This window comes from Seriola aureovittata, chromosome 17 (genome assembly GCF_021018895.1).
Source record: "Seriola aureovittata isolate HTS-2021-v1 ecotype China chromosome 17, ASM2101889v1, whole genome shotgun sequence".
In the NCBI taxonomy this organism is placed as follows: domain Eukaryota; kingdom Metazoa; phylum Chordata; class Actinopteri; order Carangiformes; family Carangidae; genus Seriola; species Seriola aureovittata.
The window spans coordinates 20869966-20893075 of record NC_079380.1 but is presented as its reverse complement, the minus strand read 5'-3'; the positions used below and the strand labels follow the sequence as shown (position 1 = coordinate 20893075).

The 23110-nt window shown below is 42.4% G+C and overlaps 2 protein-coding genes across 4 annotated transcripts; both read right to left on the bottom strand.

The window, feature by feature from the left end:
• Positions 1–4517: 4517 nt before the first annotated feature.
• LOC130185779 (uncharacterized) lies at positions 4518–9188 on the bottom strand. 2 transcript variants are annotated; one of them, XM_056402425.1, is made up of 3 exons: positions 7794–9188; positions 6245–6330; positions 4518–4848 (listed from the first exon to the last, which is right to left on the bottom strand). In XM_056402425.1, exons 1-3 carry the CDS (start codon positions 8977–8979, stop codon positions 4747–4749), a joined length of 1374 nt encoding a protein of 457 aa, XP_056258400.1. In that variant the 5' UTR covers positions 8980–9188; the 3' UTR covers positions 4518–4746. The 2 variants fall into 2 exon arrangements, with proteins under 2 accessions (XP_056258400.1, XP_056258401.1); XM_056402426.1 differs by having other exon boundaries at positions 4518–4845.
• Positions 9189–12840: 3652 nt separating this feature from the next.
• On the bottom strand, positions 12841–22810 carry LOC130185780 (paralemmin-2-like). 2 transcript variants are annotated; one of them, XM_056402427.1, is made up of 7 exons: positions 22785–22810; positions 22476–22524; positions 18244–18362; positions 17196–17337; positions 16224–16248; positions 15122–15202; positions 12841–14374 (listed from the first exon to the last, which is right to left on the bottom strand). In XM_056402427.1, the coding sequence occupies exons 1-7, from the start codon at positions 22793–22795 to the stop codon at positions 13482–13484; spliced, it is 1320 nt and encodes a 439-aa protein (XP_056258402.1). In that variant the 5' UTR covers positions 22796–22810; the 3' UTR covers positions 12841–13481. The 2 variants fall into 2 exon arrangements, with proteins under 2 accessions (XP_056258402.1, XP_056258403.1); XM_056402428.1 differs by lacking the exons at positions 22476–22524; positions 22785–22810 and adding an exon at positions 21107–21182.
• Between the last annotated feature and the right edge of the window lie 300 nt (positions 22811–23110).

Here is a 23110-nt window from a genome sequence, read left to right as displayed (position 1 = left end):
GTTTTCCAGAAAGAAAGCGATGACAACAGTTTAACACAGAAGCACTGAAAATAGAAAGGCAAATGGACAAAGGGTGACATCTGATTGTGCATGACTGCTTTATATTTTTGTTGACTGTTGTAATGTGGGATCATGGAATTGGACAATTGAGTTTTCATTGTGCAAAAAGAAAGAGCGAGATGGGAGAGGAGGAGGAGGAGGAGGAGGAGAGAGTGAAAACGAATAGAAGGTTTGTTGAGGACAATGGCTCAACTTAGCAGGGCGATCTGAGGTCTGTTTATTCTGTCCTTACCTCATGCTCCCGCTACCCAATGTTTATTCATTCATTTCACGTCAGTAAGTGAAGAAGAAGCATGGGCAAGTGAAACAGCTAGAACATGTCCCTCTGTGGAATGAGAAAATGTGATGAAATATGTACACTTTATGTAAACACACGCTGGGGAGTGTAACGCACATGTTCAATGAACTCAAGCCCCCCCCCCCCTTCATCAACACCCACCCATCATGTGCCAAATGTGTTTGTTTTTAAACTGGACTGTGCCAGACACTGTTGCTCATATAAACATTTATTAGATAGTGTTGTTCTTTCCACACAATTTAACTCTCACCGTTTAAGTCGGTTTGGTCTGTTTTGCATTTTGCATTTTTCTACTCGGGAATGCAGAAGATTACTTTTCCATGACTGTAGGTTTTTTTTTAGTTCAGCTATTCAACTATCCAGTACCTTTTAGCTTTGGCTACGTTTTATCTCAACTGTTTATCAACTGTTTATCTATTACTTTAGCTAAGTCCACCTGTCATGTGTTACTGTGTTATTTTAACCCTTTATCCATTACTGTTATCTACATATTAACCATTTATCCATTGGTTTTAGCTAACTATTTCATCCATATATCCATATATCCATTAGTTATTTCGACTGTACTTTAATCCATTGCACCTTTAGCCAGATATTTCAACCTTTTATCCCATTTCATGAGTTTAGCTAGCTATAACAGATAGCTAACCATTTCAACCATTTATTCATTACTTTTAGCTAACTATTTCAACCACTTGTCCATTAGCTATTCAAGCTAAGATAAGCTAAGCACCCCACCTGTGGGATCCTTTGGCATCTTATGTAAGGGGTTGTGGGGTTAACTCATTTATCCCATTTTGTTGTAGCTGACTATTTCAACTTCCTTGTTCTTTTAGGTAATTATTATTTCAACCTTTAATCCATAGTAGCCTACTCTCTGCTCACTTTCTAACTGTGTGCTCTCAATAGCAACACCTGTTGTTCAGGCGTGTCAACAGCTGACTCAATATGTGGATTTTCTTTTAAAAACAAATTCCTCTGCTGGTTGGGAATCACCGCTGTACCTTTCCTTTTTTTTTTTTTTTTTTTTCCTGTAGTATCGGAGCTACATGACTGCGGCTTTAGCAGTGTAAGGATTATGTAGAAGGGTTTAATTTGGAGCCAAGTGAGAGTTCCTTGATGATGAATCCTGACGATGGGAAGCCGTGTGGGTGGAAAGAATGATTCATCCATCATCTGTCCATAGTGTTAAGTTGCTGCCTCTGGTGCAGAACCGAGTCAAGCCCCATCTCACAGTGCTTAAGGAGTGATGATGTCAGAGCTGTCACTGCTCTACCCTCTCATCAGCACCCACTCACAAAGCTCTTGGTATTTGTGCACTCAGGGCAGGGTGGGATGCAATAATAGTGCTGGAGTGGAGTGTACTGTCTTCATTTAACCCCTTGTCTCCGTCCCTGTTTTACCCACATCTTAACGTTTTCTTCCTCGATTGTCAACCTTTTTATAGCCGTTCTCCTCCTGGAAACATATTATTACTGCTAAAAGCTGAACTGAATGAAATTAAGTGGGAGTTTCCAATAGATTACGGAACATTACTTAGCCTTGAATATCCGTCCTCAGCAGATTTGTTTCTTCCTGAAAAGTCTTCTCCGTAATCCTCAGAAAGTTTTTTTAATACTCCTGTTCTATCTCAGTCTGTTCCTCAAAAAGGATTCTTACCCCGGTGATTCAAGTGTGTTTGAAAGGAGATAACATTACTGTGACATTAATCTCATTGGTGTGTTGTTCATGTTTTCACAGCAGCAAAGTTTTTTTTTTGTTTTTTTTTGTTTTTTAGGAGAACACATCCTTAATGTGCTCTGTACATGACAGCCCTCATGAATGACTCAGAGTGTTAACCAAGGATCTGAAGAAATTACCACCCCCATGTTGTTGCAGAAAATGACGCAAACGTGCTCCTGAGCAACTTTCTTTCTTCATCTTAGCTTACACGGAATTGATAATGCATGTAGTCGAGTCATCATTGGATAAATTACAGAGGTTACATAACTAATGTACTTTCTCAGCATATGTTTACCCTTCAAATGAAGTGACTTCTTTGATTTTGTAATTGTAATTCTCAACATGAATATGTACAAACCTAAAGATATATGTCTGTCTGGATAAACTTATCTAATGTTGCAGCTTTAGGTCAAAGGATCTGGTGTTGCTGTCTTGTTAAAGATGTGTGTAGTTTGTTTTTATATCTTGAAGTCTACTTAAAAATACCTGAACAGTACTGTAGTAGTGCCTGCAGTACTCTTATACTTTGATTGAACAAGCAATTTAATGCCTGTAATCCCATCTAAAAGGACTTAGTGTTGTCATGAAAGACCTTCTCTCTTTTATTAGGGCTACAGTGCCATCTGCTGGTAAATGATGCAAAATTACATCCATAGATTTAATTAGTATGTTTATAAGAAGAAGAATTTAACAAAGCATTGATTTCCTCTATATGAACAGCAATATCATTTTTATCATCGCCACAGACAAAAATCACCCGAAGCCTATTTGATAACATTAGTCATGGAACACGGAAACGTTTTCTTCAGACTCATTTTTCATGATTATTTCTTCTTCCATCTTAAAGGAGTACTTCAACAGTTTTGGGATATGCTGTTATTTTCTATATTGCTGAGAGTTAGATGCATATATTGCTTCACTCTCATGCCTGTATGTAAATATGAAATGATGTTGGGGAAAAGAGCAGTGACTCCCAGATGTCCTCTCCGGTTTCCACCTTCATCGCTCGTAGCTTGAATCATCCTGCCTCGCCACATGTGCCTCATTCTGCAGATGCCCGATGGTTAACGGAAAGGCTGACTGCGCTGTTTACCTTTCAGTGTGTTGTCATCGAGATGGATGAGGCCGGCCTCTTTTAACAGGGTACATTGGGAGGGGCTGATGATTAAGATGTGCCTCCTATGATTGCTCACACTGAGAGGTGGCATCAGTTTGTAAGAGCTGATCCACAGCACAGACAAGAAGAGGAGGAGCAGCCTGGCTGTGATTGCTCAGGGTCCCTTGACACCATATGCATCAGTCTTCTGTTCCAGTCATATATCTGTTTGTGTCATTAAGATAAAGCAAGACACGACCTTCATGTACAGTATGTGAATTCCCATCAGAGCCATTTTAAACTCAAGGCAAACACTGACGTCTGCCATTTGGGATCTGTATTCAGGATGTTTGGGGAAGCCATCTTAAAATGTCATAACTGAAACCTAGGTCGTAGCCCTGGGTGCTGTTTGTGGGTTGGTGAGAACGGCAGCCAATTAACACAAGGGCTTCCGATCCAGGAAGGGCAGAGTGAAAGTCCTTCCTCCCTTGGCAGAGTCACTGGGGCTGACAGATGGTACTTAGACAGGCTAAGCTGTGTGCTTGTGACTGTGGAGATTAGGAACCAAACCCTCTCTCTCGAGTGGATGTGATCACAGGTCAATTCTGGAAAGTTTTCCTGAAGGTTTTTTTTGGATGAGTTCATTTACCGTGGACTTCCTCCTTCATTTAGGTATTAGACAATCTGGTGTTGAGTAATCAAAGCAGACTTTTCTGCTGCCACTTGAAAGATGTACAATATCCTAGTGTTGTAAGATTCTGTCTTTTGTCCTGCTGATGCTTTTAGGTTGATTAGACCCACAAGGACTCTGCATAGGTATTTAAAGAGGTACTCTAACTATTTGATGTTACCCAATATTGTAATGTTGGGTAATTTACAAAAGACGGATTAAAAAAGACTGGTCAAAATTGAAGCAGAAAAACTCAAAATATTTATTTAATTTTTACTGGATCCTACATTTCCCATAATACAACTGGATAGTGTTTCCATCAAAGTTTATGTTATAAATTGTATTGTCTGTTTTCACAGGCTGACTAATTCTCTCTTTGACTAGTAACTGAATTTCATTTGTAAAATGGGTGGAGTGCCCCTTTAATGTTTCCACTGTGAATTCTGATGGTGAATAATGTCAATTCTCCACTTTAAAACTTGAAAACATGGAACAAAATTTATAGTTTGTAAGTTTATTTGTGGAAAACCAACTTGTTAAGCAAAATGTGCTTCTTTTTGCTACAGAACTTAATTTAAGGAAGCTTACAAAAACACATATTATATTGAAACCGAAGTTGTTTTTCACATAACTCCATAGAGATTAAAGGAGAAAAATGATGGAGGGAACAATTGAAGTGATACTCTTGCTTTATTTATCTGCTGAATAAAACTAATGTTCAAGATATCAAAAAAAGCGAATTTTACACAGATACAAAGCAGAGTTAGCCAGAGCGAACTTAAGCTGGAACTACCATAAGGGTTTTTAGTTAAATTGATTCATCTCCACTTAGATTTGTGCAGCTGTCTAGCATCGCAGATCATAGATATTTTATGTGTAGTGTTGACAGGATGGTCAATATCAGTTCTTTTCCTGTGATGGCTGCCCGTTGATCATGCCGGACTCCCAGCGTTGCCACAGAGGAGCCTTCTGACCCCCTGCTCTGTGGACTTTTGGCTCCTGCTGTGGGATAAGACAGAGGAAAGGGCAGGATTTAGAGATGGAGATGAGCTGTGGAAACTGCGTGAATAGTGATAAACACACAAAACACTGTTTATACGAAATGTTCACTTGCACAAGCAGAGTGTCAGCGGAGATTCAGTGAAACACTGAAACTCCCTTCTTTTTTTTATACCATTCAAGAGAACAAAGAAACCCCTGTTTAGCTGATAGTAACCCATGACCAATAGACCATTATCTGGAAGCATTCAGCCCTCACATACTGTATATCAGAATAATGTGAAACCACTACAAAAACATTACAAAAGTTTAAGCACATAATAGACCTGGAATTACCGCCTCATGGTTGTACGCCTCTGCTAAACCAGTCAACTTGCAGGAAATATGGTCAAAAATATTCCCTTCTGTTCTTGAGTTACAGCACTGAATAATGACCAGGAGTGTTTCAGCAGAACATTATGATGTCACAGTGAAGTTAACCTTTCACCGTTTGGATATAAAATGTCATCACTTCATTTTATCCTGCTAGACATTAATGTTAAATTGTGTCATAATTACTTCTTACTTAATTCTTGAGTTATGGCCAAAAAACGTGTTTTGTGAGGTCTCGCTGACCTTTGACCTTTGACCACCAAATTCTATTCAGTTAATCCTTAACTCCAAGTGAACGTTTGTATCCAATTTGAAGAAAGTCCCTGAAGAGGTTCCTGAGATTTCACGTTCATGGGAATGGGAAAGGTGTATGTTGCATGAGCTGATAATATTTTCTCTATTATTCCATCCATAAGAAACACAATTACAGAATGTGTGAATATATGAGTCATGGGTTTAAAACACTTCCTGTAATAAATCATCTAAAAGCAAAAATCAGATCAGATGAAGGTCTTTGGTCTAATTTGTGTCGGTTTACGGTCCTTGATGTGAAAAACTTTGAGAACCACCGTTTTCTATGGAATGAATTTCCTGGCAATGGTCACACTTAATTCAACATCATTTTCATATATTATATGTGAAAAACAAGATGTTATGTAAGGATGTTATGTAAGGATGATTTCAAGGTCTTATGCAAGATACTTTCACAAGATCAATTTCAGAACCACTTGTACTAATCCACGAATTTATAAAAACAAATAGTATCTCTGAACACTAAAAGTCTAATGTGTTTGTTCAGCCATTTAAGGTTGATAAGATTCAGAAAGCAGCAATTACATTAACATATTTAAAATTCAGTTTGACCTGAATCTTTATTTTTGATGGGGTAAACCTCACTATTAGTAGGCCAAGTCCTCAGTGCTTTCTTAGGCATTTCAAAACAATACGTAACACTGACAAGAACAGAAACCTTTTGATGATACTCCAAGCTATAAGCTATTTACTGTAAATAAACCTGACGCATCACCTGTGTCTGCTCAGATTTTATCTGGTCTTGCTTGGAGGGCGGAGGCCAGACCCGCTCCAGTTTCCCCCTGGACTGATGTCTGACATCTAAAGGACAGGAAGAAGAAACGAGTGAAAATTACAGGAAGCAATTTTACTTTAAATAATTAAGCATTTCACATATTCAACTAGACTGAATCTCATCTATTTTGTCTGCTTTATGGTGATCTGCAGTTGTTAGCATGTCTGGCTAACTAGCTTACTAATAGCAGTAACCTGAGCGCTAATTCCAAGGCTGGCTGCATTTCATTCTACATTATTTTATAGGGTAACAGACTATGTTTAAAAACTTGTTACTAGCACATCCACTGTGTAGACATTGTGTAGATAAAGGCGCATGAAGCTCCTCACTGTGCTGAACTGTCATCTGTGAAGGTAGCGCCATGTATCTGGGTTGTACATTCTTATTAAGAGCTGTGCCATGGATGGTTAAGATAACACTCTACAGCTTATCTGACCTTAACAATGAGTCATTTCCTTCAGTTTAGCCCAGCCCAGACACATTATATAGCTGTCACTTTGTAAGATTCATCATCTTCACCTTGAGTCAACCCACGCATCGTTATCCAGCCGCTGAAAATACTAACGTGGTGCTACATAATGACACACTCGCTGGCTGGGCGCGGTGTTCGCTCAGGCCTTCAAGCTGTCCTGCTGGGTATATAGGCGACAACAGCAGACATGGAGAAAAAAAATGCAGACAAACTGGGCGTACAGATTCCTTTCAACGAGACGCATCAACCGTCTTAAATCGTTCCTATTTACACAACACCAGAATGCAACCAGAGCTGCCCCTGGCTCAAGCTGGAGCGCAGATAGCAGCCTTCGTGTTGTCACTTAGCCCGCTGGCATGTGCTGACTCAGATCAGACCGCCGCTAGAGTGATGTGCCCTTAACCGCCGGTGACAGGGTTGACACTAAGTTGTCGATAAGACTCCTAGGATAACAGTATGTGATGCTAATGTAGAGAGGCATTCATTAAAGTGCTCAGACTGAGTGTCAGAAGGCTGGGATGTGCAATGAATAAAGATCTAAGTGACTCTTATTGGACATACTAGTATTTACATGATGTGTCTTTGCAACGATGGAAATATTTCATAAACATTTACACTTTTTTTTTTTTTAAGCTGTCTGTTTATCCACATGATTAAATTAGCTTTCATTAAAATATTCTTAATATGGAAAATTGTTTAACCAAATTAGCCTGAGATCTTCTACTTATATAATCATACTACTGATTTTTTTAATGATAACATTACATCCTATTTCATGAGCTGATTATATGATTTAGTATGTCAAGTTACTGGTAACAATTGCTGTCAATTGAAGTATAATATTTATCTTTGCAAGCTAGTACAGAAGAAATATGAAGGAGAATAAAATGGAAATACTCAAGTAAAATGTATGTACCTCAGAATTATACTCAAGTACGCTACGTGAGTAAATGTATGTAGTTAAATCCCACCACTGATACTCGTGCTAAACGTATCACTGAGACCACGCAGACTGACCTGGTGCGAGCGTTTTTGTCAATCGTGACTTTTCTTCCTCTTGACTGTTTTGCCTATTCTCTCCATACAGAGTGCATCTCTGTCTGCGCAGCTCCTCCTCTCTTTCTTTGGCCTCCCGGATGTCCTTCTCTACCTCCGGCTGCAGAGCCAGGGCTGGACGCAGCTTGAAGAAGGGGTTGTGTTTGAGGATGGGAGACCCTTGTCTTGTGATTCCCTCCCTTGTTTTGCCCCTAGTATCCACAGCTGATGTGGACACATCTGTGCCTATGGAGTCCATGCTTCTGCACAGGCGTTGCTGTTTGTCTTGTTTTGGGTAAGGGGATAAGCGTGTTTTGTCTCGTGTACCCCCAGGTGGGCTCTTTGATCTGAGGTTTTCAGCACTTTGCTCCCCCTCAGAGGTTGTAGATTCGTACAGCCTGAGGGAATTTGTTCTGGCAATGGGGCAACTTTTGAGGGAAAACATCTCTAGGCTACGTGTGCGCTCCAGCACAGAGGGATACACATGACCTCTTATCAGTGCGGTAGGGAGTTTCCTGTTCCTTGTTGGACCCTCCGTGTTGTCCTGCTGGAAAGCCTCAAATAGCAGCTTTGTCTCCTTTAACTGGCGGACCTCTCCTTTGCTGTATCCTCCTGGGATTTTCCTCTGGTTTACCAGCACCAGTTCTCTCTGAGCCTCCTGACTTATCTCCTTCTGCATCTTCTTCTCGGAGAACTGCCAGTCGCTGCGTTGGCTTTGGCCAACCTGGGGGGGGATTGGTTCAAGCGAGATATTGGTCTTAAAGGGAATCTCCAGTACATCCGGATTATCCGCAAGATTGAGGATACCTCCGGCTCTCTGCAGGTTTTGCTTCTCCTGGCCTGCCTCTTGGATCTGCTTCTCCACGGAGCTTTCGGCAGCTGAGAATTGGTGTCTGGCAGATAGACTGCGAATTTCATTGGTTTCATGAGAGTTGACTGGAGACGAATCCGCAGGCACACAGCTGTCACTTTGATCGTCATCAGAGTTATCGGCGTCTGTTCTGGTAATCCTCTGGTCCGCTAGCTGTTCAGACATTGTGGTAAAAGACATCCTTGCTTTCCCACCGTCTGTACTCTCGTTCTCTTCATGCTTTTCCTTCAGGTTCGCCTTGGCTCCCTCATCCATAGAAGTGTGAAGTCTACTGTATTCCCTCTCATCTCCGCCCATCGGCTTAATTTCTCTTGCTGTCAAATCATCTACTTCTGCCTCAAACACATCATTTTCCTCACATCTCGTTTCTTGGTCAACCTCCTGTCGTTGCTGCACCAGTTGCAGACGTTGAAGCAGTTCCTGTCCTTGTTGGATATCAGTAGCTATTCTCTTGTTTCCATCTCCCTGCTCTTCAGAGCCTTCAGAGCTGGAGAGCCGTGGCACCGGCGTTTCGCTGGAGCTGCTCTCTCTCCTCACCCAGTCATTCTTTGTGAGGTTATAGTCCAAAGATCTGGTGTCAACATGCTCCTGATCATCATTGGTCATCTCTGCAGGAGTCTCCGATACCTGTGGCTGATTGGTTGCTGAGTCCATCTTGTTTTGGTTGCATTTGAGGAGCTCTGGTGGCCCACGGGACTCTAAATCATCATCTTTCACACCAACAGATGGTACATTTGTCCCCACACCGTCGCAGTTGACATTTTCTGTCACTAGTTTTGAGTCTGTCTCAGTAAGACCGCATATATCCTCCGATTTAGTTTTGTCTTCCCCTGCGTCAGTTTCCCTACAAATGTCCCCAGGTTCCTCATTGGATTCTCTGTCTCTTGAGGTGTTATCCTGGTGATGCCTTCCTGATGGATCACGGCATGGTTCCGTTAGACAACCAGCGTCCTCCATTGATGTTTGAACTTGATCTGTTGGTGGAGTGGGGTCCTTGTCGTTGGACAGAGATGTGATGTTCGTAGACTCCTTAGAAGTCTGTGTTGTACTTGCTATCACTTCATCCACCTTGTTCTGTGCTGCCATTAACTGCTTCTCTCCATGATGCCAGTCTAAGCCGCTGGGATTAGCTTTAGCCTCTGTGGCGTCAGATGCCCCATTTGAAAGGGTCACACTGGAATTATTGACCATTGCGCCTGTGCTGCCCTCTGCTGGTGGCAAAGGAGCAATGTAAGATGAAGGTGGTGGAATGAAGACATCATCTGCGCCCTCGACAACCATCACACTGTAGTACGTCGTGTTCAATGCACGGGCCGGGAGAATGAGTTTGCTTTCATCTTGGGGCGTCTCACCAGAGGTTATCGATTGGGCCTCAGGGCCAGAGTCCATCTTCATCCACAGACCGCCATCGTCTTGGGAGACCTGACCTTGCGGGCTGGGTCTGGGATGTCTTGTTTCCATGGTGACAAGCCTTCGAAATCACTTAGGGATGTTTATTCAGTCTTCCCTTTTAATTGTTCCCTGCTTGGGTTTAAATATAAGTCACATGAGAAAGTGTTACTGAGGTTAATAATAAAATCCCTATTAATAATAACTGTAAGAATAAACTGATCCGTGTAGGTGATGAACACATAGGAAAACTTGCTTTTGCAGAACACAGCTGAACTTCTAATCTTTGTGATTTGCTTATTGTCACTTGTAGATGTGTAATTATTAGCAAGATCTGTGACAGCATGGTCCAATTCGCCACTTGCACACTTACAATTGAGTTTTCAGTGAAATAGGGGACTTCCTCTCTCCAGCAGTTAAACCTTTAAAATCAAAATAGATCTTATTTCATATTTCATCATATCTTTTTGTGTGGCTATGACTGGTACTGTCTTGAGGCAGATTATTAAGGGAGGCCCAAGGGAAAAATTAACTGATGAGCCCCATTATGTATTGCAATGTGTACAGGTTTTCTGTGGTTAAATAGAAATTAATTGAGGATAATACAACGTTTAACCACAAAACTGTAAAAGAAAAAAAAAAAATCACTTTCCAGTGGACACCAGTCAGACACAGTAATCCTGGATCTTTGTGGACACCTGGAATTCTACTTTGCCCATCTGGTTATCCAGCCTTGCCACAGGCACTTGGAGATCCACCAGTTTTCTTTTGTTTTTCTTTCCAGCAGGACATACAGCTACTGTGTTGTTCTGGTGACTTTTCTCCCCCACTGTGAACTAGCGCTGCCAACACTGCTGACAAAGGGAAAGAGTAATCGGCTTTCCTGTCTGTCTTGGCACGCACACTATGTACAATATCTGCCAGCCTGGCTGGACACAGACACTCTCATCATCATCACCAGTATGCCTGTTAGAAGTGATGTTTCTCTCTGGTACAACAGCCTTTACTCATCTGGTTAATGCCTATTATCCGCAAAGTCAGTGATCGGCCTTGTAACAACAATTCGTTGTTATAAGAATTGTTGTAACTGGACATGTATTGTTCGTTTACACTGGTGGATAATAAAAATCATGGGTACACAATGTTAGTGTCCCTGCATTATCTGGTTCCCTGAGCAGCAGGTTTAAATGTATGAGTCTATATTTACACCTGCATTCAGGGGCTTAACGCCAGCCATGCTGCAGTTCAGGATTATCAACAGCAGCAGCACCACCGCGCTGAATATAAAGCTCAAGCAACAGGACGTATCAATGTGCCTTAATGAGCTTAACCTGTTTATTCCACCCTCCTTTCAAGGAACGTCTTGTCACAAAGAAGGTTCTTATAAATCATTTTAAATACTATTCAAATACTATTTAAATACTTTACTTAAGTGGTATTGTACATGCAATTTCATGATTCTATTATCCAATATTTGTGGTAATGTCTGTTGGACTAGTATTGTAAATATACACACTGTGTTTATATTACAAATAAATCAGAAAAAGATGGGGTTTTTTTGATGACTGTGACCTGATCTTTAACTCTACTGAGGCTTTTCTCTGGCCATCACCAGACAAAGATCTACTATTACAGCCTGCCCCTTCAGCCCGGGAGAGAAAAGTGCGACAGAAAAGCAAACAAGTGCAAAGGTAGAACAATAATGTAGAAATTGTGAAGGAGGAGACCCACCTGATTGTAGCGCTGCGGTCATCTTCTGTGCGTGATAGTACTAACATCAGTGGAAATATGAATGATCCAGCTGATCTACTTAGCAACTGTGCCTTCCTGTCCTCTGTGTCAGGTGAGCAAACCAAATCCCCTCTGTGTGAAAGGCAGTGCACAGTTCCAATGACCCACAGCAACAGTGTAGTAACCTCAAGTTAAATGCACCATTGCGAAGTGATAATGCCACGTCTCAAGCGGTCTATATGTAAGAATTTCGTGTTATAAGTATTCCCTATTGAGCTGTAGAAGGAGTCTGAATGTAGTGAAATACTGAATGCCAGTCACATATCGTTACACAGTGCATGAGAGATGTGGACTATCTACATACTATGCATGAAATACTGAGGACGGTAAATGTTAAACCTGAGTGTCAAACCACAAATTACACTAATTAATCATATGAAATTAAGTAAAATAGTGCACTGTATTATATATATGTCCCATAACTGTTGTAATGAGAGGGGTCTTCCACTCAGAAAAGTGCTTCCCCCTTAGAAGTACGCTTTCAGGACCGCAGGTAAATCATCTAGAAAACTTGGCCGAACCTTCAGGAACAGTTCATCTTTTTCCTTTTAAGGCCGCCTGTAATCTTTCATTGGGGAGGGTGCAGACGATCTCCCTGCACCAGAGGGTAAGTCTTTGATCCAGTTGTGGAAGGTTTCCATTTGGAAGAAATAAAAGGAACTTAGCAAGAAGTTTGTAGAGTGATGCTGGGGAAATGCCTAAGAGGAAAACGTTGAGGTGTTAAATTTTAAATTTTAAATATCCTACTAATTACCCTGGAAATGCCCAGAAGAAATGAGTTTACACTCCCAGAAGCAATACGTCCCCCTGTCAGACTGGCACTTAATGTATAGAGGAGAAAGGCAATGATTTATTTTGTGCAAAGTAACAGGGGCCTGTAAAGAGTCTTGTACTGAGTCTCCCTCAGTCTGTTACATGTAAACGTGGATCTGATCAAGTCTAAAACCGCGTACCCAAAAAAATACATCTAAGTCAGGCTTCAGAAAGTTAACATGCAAAATTTATGTCACATTGTAGATCACAAACTCCTCATTAGGACATTAAAACACCCAAATTCTCAGAAACATAGATTTTGTCGAGTAGTCATGGGTAATAAAAGGAAAATTTTTATCAAAGGATGTTACAAACAGACTGTCATTAGTCTTAAAAAAAATTATTAGTGCCACAAACTACAAACCATGCTGCTGCTCTTTGGCTTTTTCCATTCCTGGAGGGAACAGCTGAACATAAGGAATCTTTTTGGGCTGATAAGGCCAAGGCAGAGAAAAGAGGAGGCATTTGAGACAAGAAGTATCTGCAGGACTGCATGTTGAAATTCTCAGCTTTGTCCACCAGGGGGAGGAAGTGGATTTTAATTGTCCCTCGGAGCTGCTTGACAGTCCACAGCTGCTGCAAAGACTTAGAACATAATAAAAGTCTCTTTCTTTGGCGAAGTGAAGTGTTGGACGCTCGGAGCCAAAAACCATTGTGAGACAATACCAGGTAGTGGCTTAATCTCTCATATCAGTCATTAAGGCAGCAGTGCAGCATATGCTCTGTAATAGAAGTCACAAGGGTATAAAACATAAGAAATATTACGATGAAGCCTGATGAGAGAGTCTCCGTCTTCAGTCATTTCCTTACATGACGGAGCAACACTGACAGGTCTTGCGCTTGGAAGTTCCTTCTCCCACTGCTGTACTGGGTGAAGATGAACGATGCTGCCCCTTGTCACCTTCTTCAGCCTGGACTTTTACTCCAGCTCCATTTCCATCCAGGGGAATAACCTGAAATACTTCAGCTGGGGACTCCTTCCCAGCCTCTTGCTCTGCTACCTTGTCTAATGATGACGGAGGTGAAGCGGATGTTTCAGGTCCTAAGACATGTTCTTCTCCATCTTCGGTGATAATCACTCGTTCCACAGTGAGCATGCCTTCATCGTCCTCTTGGCTGTGACCTTGGGACGTAGTGGCGTCAGCGTATCCCAGGAACAAGAGGGTGACCGGGCCTTCCTCCAACCTCTGATCCTCCACGTTCTCCACTTCTCCTGCTATGTCTCTGACTGCTGTGATGCATCTGTCCTCTTGTTTATCCTCCTCGTTTCCCACAATTACAGCACAGTCTTCTGCGCTCAGCTCAGCCTCCAAGTCGTAGCTTCCGGTGCTGTCCAACTGCGTATCGGTCTCTTTTGACATGGCATGATGGGTAGGAAAAGACACAACTTTTGCCTCTGGAGTTCTTCTGGCTTCTACATGTTCAATCTTCATCTCTGCATCTCTACTCGGCACGACCGTGACTTCTTCCAGCAGCGCTGTCATCCCAACCCCATCGATGGCGTTCAAGATCTGCCCCAGCTCTTCGGTCGAGGGTTGAGATCCTGTCCCGCCAACGGCGTGGATACTCTTCCTGCCGTCGTCGAAGACTGTGGTGACCTTGGGAGCATCAGCCGGTGTGGACATGGGGGCCACTGACTTGACGACAGTGGCTCCTGTCTTGGGGTCTCTCTCAACCTGCACTGCCAACATTCCCAGGACTAAAATACAAGAGACAGAGCAGAATTCAAATTATGATAAAAACGCTAAAGGCAACACAACTCACAAGGCTAAATTACAGAAAGTTAATAAAGTCATTTGCAGTGCAGGACAGATCCTCATTTTTGTCTAATCAAACTGTTTTTAAATGTGTCACAGGCCGGAGTGTATTTAAAAGATCAGGGGTAGAAAGGTGAATGCCGGGTCAGGAGCGGAGCTTCGAGTACCAATGAAGGGACGCAATGAGCAAAACTCAGCAGGCATTAAAAATTAATGAGCAGGAAAAAAAAGTAGAAAAAAAAACCCAAAGTGGGCTAAATATAACATTGTTTTCAGTCCCAATGTTAAGTCGTACCCTGAAGGCTGAACTTGGACAGAGCGAGATTATATAAAGGGGTCATCATTCACAAAGGGAAGAACGGAGAGACCAATGCAAACAGCTGAGGATATTCTCTTGCCTAAATCCCTGTTCATTAAGTCTTATATTTATCCTTCTCACTGCTGAATATTTTGAGGACAGTTCAGCACTGCCAAGTCACATAAGTGTCAGAGTCAAGGCAGTGCAGTCAGACAGAGAGAAGCGTCAGTTATAGTAGGTAAACTGCACCTCGGGGGACTCAAACCACCAAAGATACCCAATGCTAAAATATGACCTGGGTGACCTCAGTGCTACAACCCTGTAATAACACATAATCTATACTGAACATCCTCAATTTATAGTCACAATAGAGTCTTTTCCTTTGCTTCACCTGATCGGCCATCTTGCCCACTTTCATGAAACATCCTTTGTGCCATTTGTATGGAGAAGTGATCCTCAGCCTCTTTATTCACTGAAAAAGAAAACATATACTGTTTGTGTTAAAGTCAAACTGAAATTACAATATATTTTTCCTAAGAAATAAGTATATATACATATATGTCTTTCTGTTTTTTGTTCAAAATATAGGCCAATTAAAATCACGCCCCTTGCCACGTTGCGATTTGGATTACAGGCTAATGTCCCGAGTTTAGAGGACTACCTGTTGCTGTGAGTTTTGAGACACCGTCTGTGCAGGAGCTGCCGATGACTCAACAGGTCTTGAAATACATAACATGCTCGAAAGGTAACAGGTGGTGGGAATCAGGGCTAACGTTTGCAAGCTAGGCTAACTAGCTTCAACTTTCTGAGTGGAATGCAAACTTAACTGTACAATGGCTTTATGATTAATTAAACATTACAGATTTAGGCTGAAAAACTCTGTGTATCAATGTTGGTAGTCTTTACACGGCTTTAAGAGTTAACAGTGCGTGTTCTTGTACATTAAGTGGGTTAATTCAAATTTCAGCTTGACTATAAAGAGTAAAACATCCATTTCATGAATTTCAACTTAAACATTTTTTAAAAAGAAATCTGGGGCAAACAAATGATTGCACTCCTCTCTGTTTACAGAAGTTTCAACTGATCTGTCTGATGCTTTCTGCCTTGTGTGAGAATTGGCTGTTCTGTTATACTGTCACGCCCTTTTCACTCTTCCCTGACCTATCTCCACCAAGTGCAGAAAGAGATAGGACAGAAAAGGGTTTGATAAACTTTTGCCCTAGTGGCATTCTTGCACAACAGAAAGAGTCAGATGCAGGCAGAATGTAAGTCATTTTCCTGCAGTCAAAGCGGAGCTGTTTCTCAGCTGTGGCTCCATTCTGTCACCCTGATTTAAATGACTATTCTTCATGCTAAGATTTAGTTATGGTAAATTATCATCTGTCAGGAGAGAATAGATTCTAGGAAGGCACAGTCGTGACCGAGACAAAGAAGAGATAGAAGCTGATGGTAAGCTAATGACGACTGCAGTGCAGCTGACTCGGACCTCTTACCTTGTGCGTCCTCGTCAGCCGCGGCCTGCGGGGGAAAAAAAGAGACATTTTTAAGTGCTCTCCATGGTCAGACACTTAAAACACTGCGTCACAACTGAGTCTGCAACTTTCAACACATGCCTCCCGCCCTTTTCCGGAGCCCTCCCCAACCCGTGTCCTGCCATAAATATTTTACAGTCATCATCAGGGAAGTGTTGAACCGAGCTCATGTCAACAGGCGCTGAGAGTATTTTGCCCAACAACCATTTCTGTTCTGCTGTCGGTTTGCCAATGTTGGACTGAGCTATATTTGAGTGAAATATTTGATGGAGGTGAAAGTTCATGAGCTATGATTCATTTGCTTGAAAGAAAAACAAAACTGTAGGCTGCAATATATGATAAATGTAAGTTCATACATCCACGATACAGCAGGGCTTTTGTTTCATTGTTCACCAAATTCAGGGAAAAGTTCTGGTTTGATTTACTGCTGCAGGGAAATTACGTGGTAGCACAGTTGTGAATGTTTTATTCATGATAAGTAATTGGAGGTATTTACGTCTCAGTTGTACAAGCTGGTAAAAATATTTCCTGTTTGTTTGCAATGTTCATTTATTTAACATTTATTTAACCACTGCCAACGCACTGAGGTGTGGCGATAGGCCACACCGAGCACCATGTGCTTCCTCTGGCCCTTATTTTATATTCATTAATGGGTAATGGTTCAGATTTTGTTTTTCTTTAAGTTCAGGCTTGGGGGAGACTCGGGCTGATTTGGGAGGGGGGAGGGGGGAGGGAGGCATGGTGCGCATCTTAAACCTTCCACAGCATCTGAAATCACAAAATACTTCGGGGCTATTTGTGTCTCTAAATTCTCAAATCTCATTTTGCTAGAAAGCGTGTGTATTGTTGGATGATTTTTTTTTTTTTCTGCTGTATAAGACACAGACTTTACCTTTTTATCTGAGTGTGCTTTTCTTTCCGTACTGTACTCACCTGATTGTGGCTGTGTGTTCTGGCTGCAGCCGGACACTTGACAGACTCTTTGTTTTCTTCTCGGGAAGCTTGTTTCTCTTTTCTGGCATCAGCTGCCTCTTCCTCCCCGTCCTCAGGCGTCTTTTGACTTTTGGTTTGTTCCCTGAGACAGACACACACACACACACACACATTGGCAGAGACATAAAATGTGTCAACACAAAAAGATGCACATTAGAGCTCATAACAAAAATGATTCAGAGCAGTGGACCAAGAAAAAAGAGACACTGGGTGGGTGGGTGTGTGTGTGTGTGTCCGTGTGTGTGTGTGTGTGTGTGTGTGTGTGTGTGTGTGTGTCCGCCTGCGTGTGTTTATGTCCTAGGCTATAATCCGCCACATAACTATAACATGGCGGCCTTCTGTTTGATCTCGTCATGGTCAAAGTAGAAGTGTATCTGTGAGGAAAACACTGTACTCTCTGCTTCATGGCGAATGTTTCCATGTTTAGAAATGAATATGTGAACGTTGCATATTTTATCCGTGTGCCAGCAGAATGTTAAATTAAATAGACCTAAAACCACAACTGTTCCTGTGTCCCCCTGCAGGAGCCAAATTCTTCATGTTGCAATATCGTGCAAGTGTTATTTTTATTTCCACACACAATATTCAGTTTGTTCACATGCCTGAGTCTACGGCCTTTATTCCCATGTTTCCCCTTTACCACTCCTACATCATGAGAGGTATTCAGGTAGGCCCCAGGTAGAGCGGTACCTTATGGTTTTTGACTGTTGTTGTCAATTATTCATCTCATTTGAAGGCTTAGAGAAACTTTATTGTTTGTTTCTCTACTTATAGCACACAATCGGGGCTAAATAAATATTGTTTATTTTATAAGTACCTTCCGATCCCTGTGTTTTCTTGGTTTGACTTGCATGTCTAACTGCACGCATCATACCTGGAGCCTCAAGGCGAGTTCAGATCACAGGGTTGCCTGAACAGCCCCCATCATCTCTAATGTTTGTCATGCTCGGTTTATTTGAACTCTGAGATCTGGTGAAATGTGGCTCACGCTGCAGTGCGCTGGTCCGCCTCGTCCTGTAGCGGAGGGCCGGTCCCAAAGCCGTCAAGTGTCAGCGGGACAGGAGGTGGGGTTGTTTCACTAAGCCACTGGTCCCTCAGGTTCTTCCTCTGTGGGAGAATATGAGAGAAAAGGTCAAGAAATGTCGGGTCAGAGCTTTCCGTCTTCCCACAGTTTACAGTGATAATAGCGGCAGATTTAGCATCAATATTCTTAGTAATTGTTTAAACCACACGTCTTTCTTTTCAGACAAATGCAGGTTTTTCTCATTTCTAACCCGCGACCGTTGATTTCGGCGCCACTGTCGCCGGCAGTTGGATTTCATCAGCTGTAGCTTGCTTGCTAATTATGCAAACGTTAGCTGCATGAGTTCAGTGTTGAGTTGGAAATGCCACTGGCCATGTGGCTGACTGTTTCCAGATGACTCAATTTAAAACAAGAACCTTGTAAATTGATCTTAATTATGCTTTTGGTGGCTGATTGATAATGTGCTGAACGACTGAAGCTGAAGCTACGTGTCTAAGAAAAGTCAGCATCGATCTGAAAGGTGCGGATTTAAAGACGAGGTATGTGTCGCAGTGTCGAGCTGCTTAGAGTCAGTATGTGTGATGAGGAGAAATGATCAGACTGTTATTTCATTGTAACATAACCCCCGTTTGGCTGCTTAGCTCACATACTTGTGTGTATTTTCAAATGTATATTTTTAACTATAGAGGAGATAAGCAGCTGCTTGGGTCTCGGGTGGTCGGTGGTGCGTTCCTTGGCTTCTCCAGTTTGCCAGACAAACACACTGCCGCACCAAAACCTTCTGCCTGTGTTAACGCTGAACAGAAGTGGTCATTCATGGGATCAAGACACACAGCCAGCCACCTGGCAGCGGCCCCATGCCATTTTGGCCCCTCTACAGATCAAGCAAAGCCTGTGGTGCTGCCATTTGGGATCTAGCTGCGGATGAGTAAGGCCAGCAGACTGCTGTTGTCTGAGAGTGATAGTGAAAAGGTTTCACAGCTCGGTGCCACTGCCTGGAGACCCAGACATCCTGCTCCTTGAGTGAAGATGCAATCTGTCATTCACGCCAGGCTATGGCGTTAGCAGAAGTGACAACCTGAAACCTGACAATGCCTTTTTTTCAAACACTTTATTTAAAGTGCCAGAGTAGTTCCTCTGTAACAGTTGCTATAATGGAATAGTATTCACTTTTTCACCCAGATTAGATGAGAAGACTGATACCACGCTAATGTCCGTACGGTAATAATGAATCTACCACCAGCAGCCGACTAGCTTAGCTTAGCAGAAAGCAACACTGTGCCAGTACAAACAGGCAGTATTTGGAGTGGAGATGCTGAAAATACAATCATCTCCTTTGGGTTTTAGAAGGAGAAACAGAGAAATTCTGCCTCACATCCAGTGGCCACAAAGATGAAGGAGGCGTTGTTGTATCTTCAGGCTAAACTCATTCAGCTGCAGCAGGGTTGGTGCGTCCCTGCCGTTAGCGATGCACATGCCCTGAGGCAAACGCGTGGTTGGAGAAAGCAGAAATGTGTAGCGCACTGTTTGTGTGGGAGGCTGTTACAGTGTGCATGATGCAGCGCTGGGCTACCGGCGGCATAGATAATGTCGGTTGTTGTGTGTTGTTTATTTTCAAAAGAGCACGTCCTGCAGGGAACAGTGAAGTAGTTAATGGGATGCATAAAAAAGCTCAGTGCGAGGAATCCCTAATGGACATCAAAATAATGTGCCTTTTCTGTCATCACCACTTCCTCTATTGCAGTGTCTCTCACTTATTATTTTCAACAAAGGAAAAAGGAAACTGTCGGCCTTTTAATTAAATGTGTTTTCTGCTGTAGGTCTATGTTTGACCTCATGATAAGGAATCCCTGCTTCTGGAGCTTTCAGCACATGTAACTGAAACTCTAACTCATGTGTTACTGGGAGTAAAGTCCAAATGACCCCACCCAGAACACTTGAGCTAAGACGTCAGCCAGTGAGCAGCTCCTCTTGGCAACAGTCATGAGACATGACTTGAGGGTGGGACACAGCAGTGGTCAATTTTTAACATGAAGCAGCTGGAGAGAGGAGGGGTAAACAATGAAAACAAGCAGGGTAGATCCCAGCCCTCAGTTTTTTTTTACTTCATTTACAAAGAAAAAGTCGTTCTCTATTAAAATTTAACATTTGGGAGATGCACATTCTCTGTCTTATCAGATGAGAAAATGAACAGCACCATCAGGTCTGTAAGCGACAGTCCAGCAGCTGGTTTAGCTCGGTTTAGCATGAACACTGCGAACAAGGGGAAACGTTAGCCTGGCTCTGGTAACGGCTAGCTACATGTTTACTGCACAGACACGAGAGAGGTATCGGCCCTCTCATCTAACTCCTATCAACAAAGCGAACAAGTGCTCTTCCCAAAATGTCACCAAATTTCCCACAGTTTAAATCGCAGCGTGTCGTTTTGTATGGATGAAAGAACAAGATATTACAAGTAATTGTGAAATTAAATTATTCCCTGTTTTTCTAGGGAACATCTGGAATCTTGTCAAGGGACCCACTGTTGCTGCTGCACGTCATGTGTGTGTAAGTAATTTCATTTAAAGTATGGATTTTTATTATTCATGTGATTTTCATGCAAAATTTGTCTACACAACCAGCGGATAAAAAAAATCAACCCATGACGACACTTCTAAAGTGGCTGAATTTCACAGGAAAACCGCAGACCTGGCAACCCTGCTTCCACTGCATAGCTTTCTGCAGCCAACACACATGTACCTACTGTATGTGGCACAGGGACAGATTAAGATAGGCCACTGGCTGTGTTTATCACACCCTGTTTGAACCAGGTGTGACAGATGCCGACCTTTTTCTGGGCCGTCTTCAACCACTCCTCCTCTGTCTCTCTCCTCAGCTTCTCCTCTTCTTCCTGCCGTCGGCGCCTCTCCTGGTGACAAGAGAAAAAGTGAAACCTTTTCGGGGGAAGGAGAGAAGAAGATGTGGAAGTACTCAGTCTTTCCTGCGGCAGCTGTTGAGGTGTGTCACCAAAAATAGGGGCTAATAACCAGGCGGGTGAAGCAGGATCAGAGGGAAAAACCCTGAAATCCTGTGATGTGATAATGAATTTTAAAACTTTAGTGAGACTGTGACACCAAATCTCATACCATAGCGGATAAGGCAGGATGGTAAAATTCACCGTTTTACAGTGTTTACTTTATGACTCACTCCAGTCAGTGCTCCACTTTCTCCCAACTCTCCTCACATTCCTGCTAAAGCTGCAGAAAGTGACAGATTGTCTCTGCTGTCTACAAACATTTTATTCATCATGGGAGTATTAACACAGCCAGCACGTCCTTTCTGTTTTCTAAAGCACACTTAAAAAGACCATTTTTTTTAATTCTCTAGGAATATTATCTCTACTTACCCCTCACATACTCTGTACACAGTCTTCTTGTAAGTTACCTCTCCTCAGCAAAAATGTCATAAAACTTGAATTAGTCCAAAAAAAAAAAGAAGCAGGTTATTGTGAACTGAAACAACTGCAACTGCTCTATTTCCTTCTACTAACACCAGACTGAACTTGATCCGAGAGCACTGTACTCCTCATGGTGGTGGGTTACACCCGCTTTTTAATATAATTCTCTGGTAACTCCCCTTTGCAGTCATGGTCCCTGAAGACAAGGACTTCTTCTGTATGAAAGCAGAGAACTGAGACAGACAGAGGGGGGGGGGGGGGTATTTTTAGGGGACGTGACCGTCAGATTAAAGCGGGGTGATACAGCTGGCAGAGAGCAGGGATGCCGAGAGAAATAGTTCAAGTGACACAGCACATTGTTTGCATGCTGACGCCGTATCTGTACTGTTAATGTAAGCTGTAAACATGCTGAGGTCCACTCCAGGCCTTCGCTGTCTACGCTGAAGTGGGTCACTTGCGTTTGGGTGGATTTTACATTGCAGAGGGGTCAAGCAGGCGACGCTCAGGCCCTGGAACCGAACATTTCACAGACCAGTGATTATATGGCCAGAAAGCTAACTGTGGAACGGTCTTTGCATTCTCACTTCAGGCCGTGCAGATCAAGCGAGACCGTTCCACTGAAGTGACATTAAACAATGTTGGTGCGGTTAGATTATTTTGACATGAGGAGAAAGTCGCAGTTGGTTTTTAATGTTTTTAATGCGGACTGAAGTGGACAGCGAAAGGACGAAAGTAAAGAAAGAAGGAAAGACGTTCTCACCGCTATGGCTAGCAGCCTTTGTTGGTACGTCTCCGCCTCCATGCTTTGCCTAAAACGTACAAAACAGAGATGATTGAAGTTGTTGAGTAAACAACGAGGAAACATTAGAGAGAAATACAGTTACAATCATCAAAATACACAAAACAGGAATATTTGGTCTGCACAGATTAACAATACAGTGTGTATTACAACTGTAGGACACAAATGTTTGTTTTCACATTAAGCTTTTCACTAAATACATAACAGAAATTTTAATGACGCAAATGTTAGCATGCTAACACTTAAATAAGATGGTAAAATATAGCCGACCTGCCAATCATCAGCTGTCAGACAGGAACACAAGTCAGTAACAACGTGTTTAAAAATGGGATTTAAGCTAAGACAGTGTCAGCAGACCAAATACTAACTGGAAGACTGTTCTATAGGCGAGGAGCCAGTACACCCTTTGACCTTTACCCTCACTCCGAATGAAGCAGCTCTAAGAGACCTATTGGGATAATAAGGGGTTAAAAGTTCACGGATGTACCCTGATGTTCAGCAAGGAGGTTAAAACTGGGGTGATGTGAGAAGAATGTTGGGTCTTTGTTAGGCTGCAGAGCTCTGCACAGTCACAGCGGAGCTACAGCTCGAGCGTT

Excerpts from the sequence above, each read along its gene's own strand:
- LOC130185780 (XM_056402427.1), bottom strand. Across the intron at positions 15,203-16,223 it reads GGCTGACGAGGACGCACAAG|TGAATAAAGAGGCTGAGGAT; the intron begins GTAAGAGGTCCG and ends TTTCTTTTTCAG. Across the intron at positions 14,375-15,121 it reads TGGGCAAGATGGCCGATCAG|TCCTGGGAATGTTGGCAGTG; the intron begins GTGAAGCAAAGG and ends CTTGTATTTTAG.
- LOC130185779 (XM_056402425.1), bottom strand. The coding sequence starts at position 8,979 with ATGGGCGGAGATGAGAGGGAATACAGTAGACTTCACACTTCTATGGAT. Across the intron at positions 6,331-7,793 it reads GACAAAAACGCTCGCACCAG|ATGTCAGACATCAGTCCAGG; the intron begins GTCAGTCTGCGT and ends CCTGTCCTTTAG. Across the intron at positions 4,849-6,244 it reads TAAAATCTGAGCAGACACAG|CAGGAGCCAAAAGTCCACAG; the intron begins GTGATGCGTCAG and ends CTTATCCCACAG.